The sequence below is a fragment of the Columba livia genome, chromosome 28, assembly GCF_036013475.1.
Source record: "Columba livia isolate bColLiv1 breed racing homer chromosome 28, bColLiv1.pat.W.v2, whole genome shotgun sequence".
Taxonomy (NCBI): domain Eukaryota; kingdom Metazoa; phylum Chordata; class Aves; order Columbiformes; family Columbidae; genus Columba; species Columba livia.
In genome coordinates this window covers 2,984,403-2,999,625 of record NC_088629.1, presented here as the reverse complement: position 1 = coordinate 2,999,625, position 15,223 = coordinate 2,984,403, and the positions used below count along the sequence as shown (strand labels likewise).

General features: G+C 57.4%; 1 protein-coding gene across 2 annotated transcripts; it reads left to right on the top strand.

The window, feature by feature from the left end:
• Positions 1-1,382: 1,382 nt before the first annotated feature.
• LOC102096521 (cytochrome P450 2G1-like) lies at positions 1,383-6,872 on the top strand. Of its 2 annotated transcripts, none has more exons than XM_065042954.1 (9): positions 1,383-1,577; positions 2,253-2,415; positions 2,639-2,788; positions 3,137-3,297; positions 3,916-4,092; positions 4,507-4,648; positions 4,735-4,922; positions 5,600-5,741; positions 5,810-6,872. In XM_065042954.1, exons 1-9 carry the CDS (start codon positions 1,398-1,400, stop codon positions 5,989-5,991), a joined length of 1,485 nt encoding a protein of 494 aa, XP_064899026.1. In that variant the 5' UTR covers positions 1,383-1,397; the 3' UTR covers positions 5,992-6,872. The 2 variants fall into 2 exon arrangements, with proteins under 2 accessions (XP_064899026.1, XP_064899027.1); XM_065042955.1 differs by lacking the exon at positions 1,383-1,577 and adding an exon at positions 1,889-1,913.
• Positions 6,873-15,223: the final 8,351 nt, after the last annotated feature.

The window sequence follows — 15,223 nt, the reverse complement described above, 5'->3', positions numbered from 1 at the left end:
CTGGTGACACAGGGTGGGGACATGGGTGGAGGCGGGGGGGGACACAGGGCAGGGACAGGGGGTGGGAACAGAGGGTGCAGACATGAGGTGGGGACAGGGTTGGGACAGGCCCCCCCCAGCTGCTGTGGAGGCCACTCCGGGGCCAGGGGGTGTCCCTGCCCTGGGTGTCACATCACTGTCCCCTCCCTGGTGGGAATTGGCCACGCTGTTAGTGACACCACAGGCCCCAGGCCAGGGGGGTGGATCTGGGGACAGTGACCGTGTCATCCCCACCGTGGCCACTGCCACCTCTGCAATGGGGACAGTGATTGTTTCCCTGCTGCCCCTCCCTAGCACAGGGACAGTGATCCTGTCACCTCCCCCTGCCAGCACCAGGACAGGGAAGGGGACAGGGACAGAGGTTCTATTCCCCCTGGCCACCACTTCCAATCCTCCAACCCACACCTTCCCCTGGGCACCCCCTGCTCCCAGCCCTGGAGTGTCCACAGCTGTGGGTGCTGTGGGACTGTGGGGTGTCCATGGGGTGCTGTGGATGTCATAGGGTGCTGTGGGTGCTGTGGGGTGTCCATAGGGTCCCCATGGGGTGCTATGGGGTGCTGTGAGTTCTGGGGGTCCCCGAGTGGGTCCAGCAGCAGTTGAATGGTCATGGTGCTGTGACGGTGATGATGATGGCAGCCTTGACTTGGCATTGGGCCATCAGCACCCACCAGCCCTGCTGTGGCCAGGCCAGGCCATGCCTCACTGCAGCCTCCTGGTGTCACTGGGGGGGACCCCACTGCTGGGCAGAGGGTGCAGGTGGGGGCTGCGTCCCCACGCCCCACTGTGACACATTCCTGTTGCCCCATGGGCTTGGGGACATGGATGAGGGCAGGGGTACAGACACCAGGGCTTGGGACATACATGGGGACAAAAACCAGGGCACAGGGACACGCACAGAGCATGGGGACATGTGCGGGGGGACACACCAGGGCCTGGGGACATGGATGGGGATATGCAAGGACACACACACCAGAGCTTGGGGACATGGAAGAGGGCACAGGGACATACAGCAGGGCCTGGGGATGTGCATGGGGACACCCACCAGGGCTTGGAGACATGCATGAGGAGCACAGGGACATGCATGTGACACACACCACAGCTTGGAGACATGCATGGGGAGACAGACCAGGGCACAGGGACATGCACAGGGCCACAGGGACACACACCAGAGCTTGGGGACATGCACAGGGCCAGGCACAGGGACACCCATGGGGACACATACGGGTCCACCCTTGGTGCCACCCACAGGGACAGCACCAGTCACCATGGGATGGTGGCCCTGCTGGGCCTGTCCCTTCTTCTGCAATCAGTGCATAAATAGCAACGTCAGCAGGTGACACGGTGACAGAAGTGTCACCATGGAGCTGGTCGGGTCCCTCAGCTTCCTCCTGCTCTTCCTCCTCCTCCTCCTGCTGCTGCTGCTGCTGGGGAAGGGGCGGCAGGGGGGGCACCCACTGCCCCCCGGGCCTCCCGCGCTGCCACTGCTGGGAAACCTGCTGCAGCTGTCCCCAACCAGGACCCTGGAGGGGCTGCTCAAGGTGAGGACATGGGGGTACATGGGCACCTGCTGCAGCTGTCCCCAACCTGGACCCTGGAGGGGCTGCTCAAGGTGAGGACATGGGGGGACATGGGCACCTGCTGCAGCTGTCCCCGACCCGGATCCTAGAGGGGCTGCTCAAGGTGGGGACATCATGGGGACATGGGGGGACATGGCAGGGACATGGGGACCTGCTGCAGCTGTCCCCAGCCAGGACCCTGGAGGGGCTGCTCAAGATGAGGACATGGGGGGACATGATGAGACATGGGGGGATGTGGGGGAACATGGGAACCTGCTGCAGCTGTCCCCAACCTAGACTCTGGAGGGGCTGCTCAAGGTGGAGACATCATGGGAACATGGGGGGACATGGCAGGGACATGGGGACCTGCTGCAGCTGTCCCCAACCAGGACCCTGGAGGGGCTGCTCAAGGGGAGGGGAGCAGGGGGGTTTGGGTGTCACCCGGTGTCCCCTCAGCTCAGCCAGACGTACAGCCCCATGTTGCTGGTATGGCTGGGGGCACAGCAGGTGGGTGAGTGACACAGGTGTCCCCTGGTGTCCCCCCAGCTCTGTGAGAACTACAGGCCGATGTTCACAGTGTGGCAGGGGACGCAGTGGGTGGGTGGGTGACACGGTGGGTGACACGGTGGGTGACACGAGTGTCTGTGGTGTCCCCAGCTCAGTGAGAAGTATGGCCCTGTGTTCATGGTGTGGCTGGGGACCCGTCGGGTGCTGGTGCTCTGTGGACACGCTGCAGTGCGCGAGGCGCTGGTGGACAACGCCGAGGCCTTCGCTGGGCGTGGGCGCCTGCCCACCATGGAGAGCACCTTCCATGGCCACGGTGCGTGGGGACGCTGGGGGTGGGACCTCAATGGTGGCACACTGACAGTGGTTGGACCCCCGTGATATTCTCCCCGTGCAGGCTGCTGACCCACCCAAGGGTGCTACCCACCCCCTATGGGTGCTGACTCCCCTGTCCCCCCACCATGGGTGCCGGCCCCCCCATGTCCCCTCCCCAGGATGCTGTTTCCCCAACGGTGCTGACCCCCCCGTGTCCCCCCCAGGGGTGGTTTTCGCCAACGGGGAGCGCTGGCGGCAGCTGCGCCGCTTCTCGCTCTCAGTGCTGAGGGACTTCGGGATGGGCCGGAAAAGCATCGAGAGCCGCATCCAGGAGGAGGCGCAAGCGCTGCTGAAGGAGCTGCGAGACACCCGGGGTATGGGGGGGTCAGGGTGGGGGGGACACCCCCCTGGGTGCTGACACTCCCCAAGAACAGCACCCGCTGTCCCCGAGAAGTGCTTTGACCCCCACGTACCCACTGGGCTTCACCTGGGGTAGGGGGGCTCAGGGGGATTGGAGGGAGGTCAGTGGGGTGACGAGGGTGGAGCACACCCCTGGGTGCTGACACCCCCAAAAAATCCTCCTGCCCCCTCTTCAACTCCCCTGTACCTGCTGAGCTGCACTCAGGTTATGGAGTGGGGCTGAGGGGGTTTGGGGAGGTCTGAGTGGGTGGGGGGTCAACCTTGGGTGCTGACCGCCTCCCCAAAATACCCATTTCCCCCAGAGAAGCCATTTGACCCCACGTACCTGCTGAGCTGCGCTGTGTCCAACATCATCTGCTCCATCGTGTTCGGGAACCGCTTCGACTATCGCGACAGCGAGTTCCTGGAGCTGCTGCGGCTCATGAACGAGAGTTTCCGGGAGATGAGCACCCCCTGGGCGCAGGTGGGGTGCTGCAATGGGGGGTGATGACGGGGCTGCAATGGCGGAAGTGGGGCAGTGAATTGGGGGGTCCAGGGTGTGCGATGATGAACCAGAGTTTCCGGGAGCACCCAGTTTCTGGGTGCATGTGGGGTCAGGGGGTGCGTGAGCTGGGTGGTGGGGGTCAGGGGAGATTTGATGATGAACAATGGGTTTTGGGAGCTCAGTACCCTGGTTGCAGGTGAGACCTGGGGGATGCAAAGTGTGGCTGGGGGGTTCTGGAGGTGTGATAGGGGTGCATTGCAGGGGGTGCAATAGGTGGAGGTGTCAGCGGGTGCAATGACTTTTTGGGAGCTCAGCACCCCTGGGGCAGCTAGGACCTCAAGGGGTGCAAGGAGTGGCTGGGGGGTGTCCAGGGAGTGCGGGGGGGACTGTGTCACGGTGGTGCAGTGGGGAGACTACAGGGAGGTGTAATGGGGGCGGTTGGGGGGTGCAATGATGATCAAGAGTTTCTGGACCTCCCAGTCCCTGGGTGCAGGTGGGACAGGCAGGATTCAAGGAGTGGCTGGGGGGGGCCTGGCAGCTTCCTGGGGTGCAGGGTGGTGTCTGTGGGGCAAGTGACATCCATCTCCCCCCGACCAGGTGTTCGACATGCAAGAGACGCTGATGCAGTATATGCCGGGCCCGCACCGGCGCATCCCCATGATGCTGGGGCGGATGCGCAGCTTCATCGCCCGGAGGGTGCGGGACAATGCGGCCTCGCTGCAGCCCGGGGCCCCCCGCGACTTCATCGACTGCTTCCTGCAGCACATGGAGAAGGTGGGGGGCACCAACCCCCTGGGAGGGGGGGTCACCTGCACCTCGGCGGGGCCCCTTTGCACCCAGTTTACTTGTGCAAAACTTCAGATGCTCCTGTGCACACGGGGAGATCCCCTCCACCCTGGGGTGCTCCTGGGGTGTGCCTGGGGTGTGTGCCTGGGGTGTGTGCCTGGGGTGATCTCCTGCACGCCGGGGGAGGCACCTGCAACCCAGAGGGGGTCACGTGCACCATGGGATGCTCCTTTGCACACAGAGTGCTCCTGCTCACCCACATCCCCTGAGCACCCTGGGCTGATGCCCTGCACCCAGAGGTGTTCATGCGCACCCAGCTCACTCGTGCAAAACCTGGGGTGCTCCTGTGCACTATGGGGCACTCCCTGCACCTCCACATTCCATGTATGTGTGTCCCCCCAGGAAAAGTCAAACCCCTCCTCGGAGTTCACGCTGGAGAACCTGGAACTCACCACCCTCAACCTTTTCTTTGCTGGCACCGAGACCGTCAGCTCCACCCTACGCTACGGCTTCCTCATGCTCATGAAGTACCCGCACGTGCAGGGTGAGCGGGGCGCATCCCACCCAGCCCCAACTCACCCATGGGGGCCCTGTCACTCCCTGACCCCCCTGTCCTGCTCGGCACTGCAGAGAAGGTGCACGAGGAGATCGACCAGGTGATCGGCCGCGATCGGGCGCCCACTCTGGAGGACCGGGGCCGGATGCCGTACACGGATGCCGTGATCCACGAGATCCAGCGCTGCAGCGACCTCATCCCCCTCAACGTCCCCCACCGTGTCACCCGCGACATCGTCTTCCGTGGCTACTTCATCCCCAAGGTGCTGGTGGTGTGCACAATTCTCTGTGCACGATTCTGGATGCACCATTCTCTGTGCACACTGCCTTTTACAAAGTGCTCTCTGCACACTTCCATGTTTGCACTGCCCCATGCGCCCTTGCTGCATGTATGCTTCCTTGTGCACCCTGCCTCGTTTGCACGGCTCCCCGCACACCTGCTGCGTGCCCCGTGCACACTTGCTTCTTCATACACTCTGCCTTGTTTGCACTGTCCTGTGCTCATCCCCCGCTAACACGGCTTCATGTACACTTGCTGCACATGTGCTGTTCTGTGCATGCTGCCCCATTTGCACAGTTCCATGCAAGTGTGCTGCATGCTCCATGCACACTTGCTGCAGGCACGCTTCCCCGTGCACCCTGCTCCATGCTCACTTGCTGCACATGTGCATCTCTGTGCACACTGCCCTGTGCACACCTGTGCATGAGTGCTGCTCCATGCCTGCTGCTGCATTTATGCTGCTCCATGCACATTTGCTGTATGCATGCTTCTCCATGCATTCCTGCTGCATGCACGTTTCCCTTTGCATGCTGCCCCACGCACACTTGCTGCACGCGTGCTTCTCTATGCACGTTTGCTGCACACATGCTTCCCTGTGCACACTTGCTGCACACTGCCCTGTGTCCCCCACCCACCGCGTGTCCCCTCTGACTCCCCCAGGACACCGACGTGTACCCACTGCTCAGCTCCGTCCTGCATGACCCCTCCGTCTTCAAACACCCCAACGCCTTCGACCCCACGAATTTCCTGGATGAGAGTGGCCGCTTCAAGCGCAATGATGCCTTTGTCCCCTTCTCCTCAGGTAGTCCCGGCACTGAGGGTGAGGGCCCTGCACCCCTGGCTCTCTATGACCCCCTTGTGTCCCTGCAGGGAAGCGGCTGTGCCTGGGTGAGGGTCTGGCAAGGATGGAGCTGTTCCTGTTCCTCTGCACCATCCTGCAGAACCTGCGACTGCAGCCACTGCAGCCCCCAGAACAGCTGTCGCTGAAACCACTGGTGTTCGGCTTCACCAAAACCCCCCCCGTCTACCAGCTGCGCATGGTGCCGCGCTGACCCCCTCCCACACCGAGACCTCCCCAGACCAGGAACATCCTCCCCCCAGCACCCAGACTGCCCCCCACACATACTGAGACCCCCTCCGGGACTGGGAAATCCCCCTGTTATTGGGAACCCCCCAGCACCAGGACCCCCTGGTACAGGGAGCCCCGCAGTACTGGGAACCCTTCCTGGTACTGGGACCCCCCCCAGCATTGAGAACCCCTGCATCAGGACCCCCCCAGCATTGGGACACCACCCAGGTACCAGGATTCCTCCAGCACCATGAGCCCCTTGCAGCACTGGGACCCCCCCAGCATTAGGAACTCCCCTGGGCACCAGGACCCCCCTTGCACCAGGAACTTCCTCCCAGTACTAGGACCCCCACAGCATTGGAATGCCCCTTCAGCATTCAGACCACCCCAGCACCAGGACCTCATAGTACAGAAACCCTCAGCACTGGGAACCACCCCGTGGGACCTTGACCTCCCCTGGAACCAGGACATCCCCCGAGCATTGCAAACACCCCCAGCACTGGGACCCCACTGGCACCCAGGTCCCCTGGCACAGGGACCTCCCGAGCACCAGGAATCCCTCTTGCACCAGGACCCTCCCCCAGCACTGAGAACCCCCCGGCACTGGGATCCCCCAGCATCGGGACCCTCCAGCAGTAGGACCCCTGACATTTGGAACTCCATCCCAGCACTGAAAACCCCTCTCCACCATTGGGACACCCCCCCCCCCGCCCGACACACAGCAGGAAACCCTCCTGGCACCAGGACCCCTAGTACCGGGAACGCGCTCTGGTACTGGGACCCATCCCCCCGCATTGGGAACCCCCCCCGGCATCAGGACCCCCTCCAAGCATTGAGCCCCCCATAAAGTCTCTCGTGAACTCAGCATCTGTGTCATTGCCGGGGGGACACAGGGGACCCTGATCATCATTCTGGGGGGACATGGGGTGGGGGGCACAGAACCTGCCTTCCCCAAGAACCCAGTGGGGTGCAGAGCTGTGCAAAACCCTGAAGGAATGTGCAAGGCCCTGAGCAAGTGTGCAGGGAACGTGCAACGAGAGTGCAAAGCCATGCAGAGCGGTGCACAGCCGTGCAAAGCCCCCAGCCAAGCATACAGAGCTGTGCAAATACCTGAGCAAGCGTGCAGGGAGTGTGCAGTTGTGCAAAGCCCCAGTGAGTGTGCAAAGCCATGCAGAGCTGTGCAAATCCCCAAGCTGAGTGTGCAGATACATGCAAAGCCCTGAGTGAGCGTGCACAGAGCACGGAAATCCCCAAATGAGTGTGCAAAGCCCCAAGTGAACGTGCAAAGCCCTGAGTGTATGCAGAACGTACCCCTGAAACCCAGTGTGTCCTCACCCTGTTCCCCCTTGGCTTCATCCGACTCATTAGCTCTGTCCTCATTAATCAACCCCAATTAATCCTTGATGCTTGATTGCACAATGTCCTGGATTATTAATCATCCAACACACACAGTGATTAATCATTATTAATCATTAATTCCACAACATTCTCAATTAACAATCAATAACTGCATTATGAGCTTTGTCATCAACTGTTAATTGCCTGATGCTCTTCATTAGTGCTCATTAATTTTCTACACATCACTGATTATGGATCGCCCAACATGCTTCATCGTTAATTACTGCCTGCATCAGTTCTGATTAATTGCAAGGTGTGCTTAATTAGTGGCAATCGATCAGCAGACATGCTTAATCATCAATTATTGACGTCACTGTGTTTAATTATTGACAATTGTGCTGCTAATTGCACAATGTCCTTTGCCCTTGCGTTTCAATTTCTGGTTAACCATTGTTTACCCCAGTTAACGATGGGGGGCAGGGTTAATGACTGACCAAAGGATCACAGAATCCTTTCAGTTGGAAGAAATCCCCAGGATCACCAAGTCCAACCATTAACCCAGCCCTGGGGCTGCCCCATGTCCTGAGAACCTCATGTCCGTCTGTCCAGCCCTCCAGGGCTGGTGACTCCAGCACTGCCCTGGGCAGCCTGTTCCAATGCCCCACAGCCCTTTGGGGAAGAAATTGTTCCTAAATCCACCCTCAACCTCCCCTGGCGCAACTTGAGGCCGTTTCCTCTGCTCCTGGCGCTTGTTCCTGGGGAGCAGAGCCCGACCCCCCTGGCTCCAAGCTCCTTTCAGGCAGTTCAGAGATCAGAAGGTCTCCCCTCAGCTCCTGTTCTCCAGCTGAACCCCCCAGGTCCCTCAGCCGCTCCATCACACTTGTGCTCCAGCCCCTCACCAGCTCCGTTCCCTTCTCTCAACTCGCTCCAGCACCTCAAGGCCTTTCTTGGCGTGAGGGGCCCAAAACTGCCCCCAGGATTTGAGGTTTGGCCTCCCCAGGTCCCAGCACAGGGACAGTCACTGCCCTGAAACTGCTGGTCACACCAGTGCTGATACAAGCCAGGATGCTGGTGGCTTCTTGGCTACCTGGACACACGCTGGCTCATGTTCAGCTGCTGTTGACCAAACAAATGTGTTGCTTGAAAAGTGAGTTGTGTTTGTTCCATCTAGACTTTCTCACCTATCATGTATTTGTTATTCAGGAGCATCCTAATATTCCTAAGTCACGTGAAATACTGAGAAAACACAGAGCACAAACTTCATCGTAACACTTTGTGCTGTTATCCCCTTAGAATGTGCAGAGCTGAGCTGACACGCGAGATCATGTCAACTTGAGAGAAGTCCAGCTGAAATAACGCTTCCTAAGTTTCATAAAGCGTATTTGGGGGGGAAGTGGGGAGGTGGCGCATGGAACTCAAAGTGCTTGTTTGACATCTAATGGAGAAATGTTGCAAACAAACAGTAGTTTTCTACTAAAGATAATATTGTTTCTGCCTGTTAATTTCTACATTTTGATTGTAGATGCCAATAGCTTTCTCACTGGTTCCTCAAGAAATAATCTTGGAATCTCTTGCATACAGCCAGTTGAACAGCTTGTCAGAGGAAATACAGTAAAATGAGCACACTCTGATTAAAAAAAAAGGTTTCATACAAGTTCATCATAGTTTTACTTCTGTAGTAATACCATTTAGAAGAAAGATTTCAATCAGTACAGAGAATGCCACATTGTGCGTCTAGTGTTGCAAACATCGACACTGAGCATTTATTATTCTGTTATTAAATACAGGTGGATGACAACGTGTGTTTCTTTATGGAATGTTTTTCATTTTTTTTTCCCCATTGTCTGGAATGCTTCTCCTATTCCTCTTGCCCTTCTTTCTATCCTAGGATGTGTAAATGTAAATTTCTACAATCTCTTTTTTGGGAAAGAGAGTGAAATCCAGGTGTTTACTTTGTTCTAGGGAGCAAATACAGCGGGTTTGACTATTGATGTGATTCAGAGCAGCATGTGGAGATAGATGTGTCTGGTGCAGCCTTTTAATGCAATACTTGCAGAATCAAGAGGAAAAAAACCAAACACACACCTTCTCTGGGAGCTGAGTTCCTAAAGGGAAAGTGTCTCAGGGTTTTCCCATTGCCACCGATTATTTACTTGAGGGCATTTTATTCCCGATATTCATCTTCTAGATGGAGTGTTTCAAGTGAAAAACATGTTTTTCTCTTGTGCGGTGCCCCTGGACCTCAGCAACATCCTTGTGCTAACGGCAGTGCTGGAAGCGCTGTTTGCCTGAGGAGAGCCCAGGAAGGTTCATTCCAATTTAGCCGTGAGGTTGAGAATCTTTTTACTCCATCAGCTCCTGAAGCCGTTTCCACGAAGAAGCAGCCGCCAAAAGTACCGAAACACAAGCTGATCACGCGTGTCCCAATGCCAGTGGTCAGCACAAGATCAGGAGAAAATCCTCGAACACTGAAGATCCATTTGGTGCCTCCCACCGTCGCATCCTCCTGTGTTGAGGCCATGACATGGAGGGGCAACATAGCTGGGCAGAGTGACAGCCCAGGGAGCCAATCAGAGACCATACCTCAGGTGAGGGGCGGGCACTGCAGCACAGCAGCCTGAGCACCTGGGGCCAATCAGAGGCTGCCCTCATGGAAGGGCGGGTCCCAAACAGGGCAGAATGACAGCCCAGGGGACCAATCCGGGGCAGCGTCACCCCAGCGAGGAGACTGGCTGCCCTCCCGCCTTGTGCTGGTGGAGGCTGATGGGAGCAAGTGGTGGCTCTGTCTTGGCCAGTCCCAGTTCGGACACGGTGCCCATGGGGCTGCACTAGGGCTGAGCAGCCCCAGATCCTGGTCCTGCTTCCTCTCTTCACCCCTCCCCCAGTTGTGCCCCCTTTCCCCAAGTTCTGGACACCCTGTCTCTGTGGGACCAGACTCAGTGTCACAGGATCATAGAACCCCAGCCTGGTTGGGTTGCAGGACCTCTGTAGATTCCCCAGCCCAAGCTCTGCTAACACAGGGTCACAGAGCAGATCACACAGGGTCGGTCCAGGTGGGTTTGAATGTCTCAGAGGAGACTTCACACCCACTCTGGGCAGCCTGGGCCAGGCTCTGGCACCTCCCAGCAAAGACGTTTCTCCTCATGTTCAGATGGACTCTCCTGTGCTTCAATCTGTGCCCGTTGCCCCGCACCCTGGCGTTGGGCACCACTGAACAGAGTCTGGTCCATCTTCTGACAGACACCCACCCTGAGATATTGATTCCATTGATCACATCCCTCTCAGCTTCTCTTCTCCAGCTGAACAGCCCCAGCTCTCTCAGTGTCTCCTCATCAGAAAAATGCTCCTGACACCTCATCATCTTCATAGGCCTAGCCCTTGTCCTTCTTAAACTGGGGAGCCCAGAACTGGACCCAGAACTGCAGATGCGGCCTCACCAGGGCAGAGCAGGAGGGAAAGATTCACCTCCCTGACCTGCTGGTCACACTCCTCTTAATGCACGCCATGTACCATTGGCCTCTTGGTCACACGGCACATTGTTGATTCGTGGTCAACCTGTTGTCCACCAGAACTCCCAAGTCCTTCTCTGCAGAGCTGCCTTCCAGCAGGTCTACTCCAACCCTCAGTGGTGCCAGGGGTTATTCCTCCCCAGGTGCAGGACCCTGCACTTGCCCTTGTTGAACTGCTCAGGCATTGATCCCAGCCAGCACAGGTTCGTGAGGGGAAAGTCCTGCTTAACAAACTTAATTTTGTTCCAGGATAAGGTTACCCACCTAGTTGGACAAGGGAAGCCTTGACGTGGTCGTTTTGGATTTCAGTAAAACTTTGATAGTGTCTCACACAGTCCCCCAATAGACAAGATGTCCTGCACACAGCTGGGTAAACACACAGCACAGTGGGTGAGCAATTGGCTGACAGGCTGGGCTCAAAGGGTTCTAGTAAATGGGGTCATGTCGGGGTGGTGACCAGTCACTAGCAGGTTCCACAGCAATCCATTTATGGCCAGCACTCTTCAATGTCTTTGTAAATGACTTAGACTCAGGACTTGAGGGATTGCTTAGCAAGTTTGCTGATGACACAAAATTGGAGGAGCTGTTGACACTCTGGAGGGCACAGTAAACCTGCAGAGGGATCTGGACAAATTGGAGAACTGGGCAATCACCAACCGCATAAATTTCAAAAAGAGCAAGTGCTGGATTTTGCAATTGGGACACGGCAACCCTGGCTGTACAGACAGACTGGGGGACAAGGTTCTGGAGAGCAGCTCTGCGAAGAGGGATCGGGGGTTCTGGTCAACAGCAAGTTGAACGTGAGCCAATAGTGTCTCTGGCAGCCAAGAGGGACCCGTGTCCCGGTGCATCCCGCACAGGGTGGCCAGCCGGGCAGGGGGGGATTGTCCCACTCTGCTCTGCGCTGGGGCAGCCTCACCTGGAGCATTCACTGTGTGCAGGGCTGGGGACGCAGGAAAAAAAAAGGAGATAAAGCTACTGGAGAGTGTCCAGAGGAGGCTATGAAGTTGGCAAAAGGTGTGGCGGGTAGCCTATGGGGAGCGGCTGAAGTCCCTGGGTTTGTTTAGCCTGGAGGAGACTGAGCGCAGAGCTTATGGGGCTGCAGGTTCCTCAGCAGGAGCAGGAGGGGCAGGGTTGAGCTCTTCTTTCTGTGACAGTGACAGAACCCAAGGAATGGCAGAAGATGTGCCAGGGGAGGGTCAGTTGGACATGAGGAAAAGGTTCTTCCCCCAGAGGTGTTGGACACTGAACAGGCTCCCCAGGGAGGTGTCACGGCCCCAAGCTGACCGTGTTCAAGAAGAGACTGGACAACATCCTCAGACACACGGTGTGACCTGTGGGGTGTCCTGTGCAGGGACAGGAGTTGGACTAATGATCCTGTGGGTCCCTTCCAACTCAAGACATTATACGATTCTATGATCCTTTCTCTTTGGTATTTTCCTTTCCATTATCATAGGTATAATTTTTATTATTGCTTATTTTGATTTCAATTTTAAAAAAATTCATCTATTTTTTAAAATTCCAATTATTAAACTTTTTTTAACTCAACCCATGAGTGTTCTGTTACTGTTCCAGTTCACTCCCCCATCCCGCTGCGGGGAGGGAGCAAGCGGCTGCGTGGGGCTCAGTTACTGGCTGGGGTTCAACACGACGGCCCTTTCTGCACCCCTTGTTCCACCCCATGGACGTCAGGCTCAGGTCCCACACGATCCAACACGTCCTCACCAACCACCGCTCCCCTTCCCGCCCTTTGATGTCACACACAGACAGTTGCCATCAGTCCATGGGCCGCCCCTGTGAAACGTCCATGAAATGTCACAACAACCCGTTGAGCCCATGGAGCCCATGGCTTTGGGCTCCGTCTGTTCCGTGGCCACTCCGGACAGCACAGGTGTCTGTTCCGTGGGGTCACGAGCACCAAACCCAGCTCAGGTGGGAACCAAGAGGGTCCCCTCGTGTTCAGGCCCAAAGCGCCATCTGTAGCATCTGCCCGTCCCTTTGAGTGCCCAGAGACTCCTTCTTGGGGCCAAATCCTCATGTTTAGGGTCCCAACGTGTCTTTTATAACCCACGGCCTTTGTTCAGGGCCCACAGTTTCATTTTTAGGTGGAGCTCGTTGCCTGGCAACAACCAACCAGAAATCTATGGGGAGTCAGAGGACCCAGGACAGCCAATCATGTTTGAGGAGGCAGAGTGAGTCATGTGACTGATAGGTAACCAGCCAATCAAGCTTTGAGGCCTGCAGGAAAGGTGGTGAGAGTTGACCAGCTTGTCAGCGTTGAGGGGTGGGCTGTGCTGGCTGCACCAATCACGCCTGGTGGGAGTGCAGCACATGGATGATTGACAAGAAGTCTGACCAATCATTTGATACAAGGAGCCAGGGAGAAATCCCAGACCCAGCACCACCATCGCGACAGGGGCTGAAGAGGCCGCAGTGTCTAAGAAGCTCCATCTCTGCTCTTTCATGGCTGGTGGGAAATGCCCCGTGGCGCTGGTCCCAGCAATGGACGCGGAGCCGCTGGCTGTGCAGAGCCCAACCCATCTGGGCTGCTGAATCGTGGAGACATTGCTGCCCGGCTGGAGAACCTGCCTGTGAGAGTTTGCCACGGAGAAGCCATGTGCCCGGGAGTCGGTCCAGTGAAGAACCCGATCGAACAACCAGCGGGGGGATCGAGCTGCCCAGGTTAAAGTGGCTGAGATAGATTTGCCCTGGAAAGATGAAGGTGATTTATTGGTGGCCCATTGGGCCCACGATGCCCCAGGTCATCGAGGAAGGGATGCAACACATAGATGGGCTCGTGGTCGAGGGGTGGACTTGACCATGGACTTAACAGGTTATCCACCATTGTGAAACATGTGCTATGATCAAGCAAGCTAAGCGGTTAAGGCCTGTGTGGTATGGGGGCGATGACTGAAGTGTCTATATCACAGAGCCACAATCTCACCACGGCGAGAGCTCTGTGCTTACAATGGTGGAAACCACCGCCGGATGGCTGGAAACATGCACCGTGCCCCACGGCACTGCCCGCAACACCGTCCTGGGCCTTGAAAAGCAAGTTCTGTGGCAACATGGGACACCATGGGGAGTAACTGAGGGTTCTGCTCGCTGCAGAACAGCGTTTAGATTTCTTAAAGACAAGTGCAACTTCAAGAATTCAGCGGCAGGTTCACTCTGTTATTTACTGCATGGGGAAATATGCCAAGCCGAATGCTGCTGACCGTCTCTCCAGGTGCCTGTACCCGTTCACGAAGCAAACTGTCAGGATTCTTGCCTACCTGATAACCGTTCACGCTCACTTATTTAGCAGGGAGAGCTCATAGTGGCTCATCCACGCTGTCGTATTTATGGAATGAAGTGATAGACTCATAGTCACATCGCACACAGTAGTAAAAGTGTCTGAGACTTGTACACCCACAAGTTCCTGGCGTTCATCTGCTCTTCTGCTTCCCTGTGGGTCTCCTGGCAGGAGTTCTTGGCCTGGGTACGGCTCAGGCCCTTCCCTCCTCCAGAGCCTGGACCCAAGTGCTGTGGGTTTGGCCGGGGGTGACTGGGGGATCGAGTGCATCTGCCACCCCTGGCAGCCCAGAGAGAACTGAGCCAGACAACGGGACTCCTTTCCGCAACATCCTCAGAGATGCCTGGAGCAAGGAGATGGCACTGAGTGTGTCTGTGACATCCCCACCATGCACCGGCCGCTGGGAAAATGGAGCGGTGCAGCAGACTGTTCAAGACTGTGCTCAGAGCAATGGGGGGGGAACTTTTAGAAACTGGGATGGAAATTTAGCAGCCATGTGCCCAGGGCTGAGCTGGCCTGAGCCTCCCAAGGGGACCTCCTGACCCTCCCCACCCAGGCACACGGTCACAGTGGGGCCCTTTGTGACCTCACTTGGTGACACCCACTGCCCCGCATGTGATCGGTGCAGCTGCAGCCCCAGCCCACACTGTCCGACAGGACGGTGACAGGACAGGGTGCGAGCACGGAGCTGGCGAGAGCCCCGAGCGTAGCGCACGTCTGTCAGAGAACCAGAGAATCTTCTTGGTTGGAAGTGACCCTTACGATCATCGAGTCCAACCACAGCCCAGCTCTAGCTGCCCCCGGCAGACTTGGAGCAAGGAGCTCCTGAGCTCACGTCTTTCCCCGACGAGGAGCACACGGGCGCATCGCACACCCTTCACCGCTGCCTCTGGCAGAGCTGCAATACCGAGGCATTTTGACAAAGTGTCTGCCTTCCCCATTTTTCGTCCTTCCCTTTGTCTGAAAAATGGCAGGAAGACCCCCCATCCGACCTAGGCTGGCCTGGCAGGAGAGACCCCCCAGCCGCCCCAGGGTGGCCTGGCAGGAGGAGGTTGGGGCTCCCCAGGAGGTCA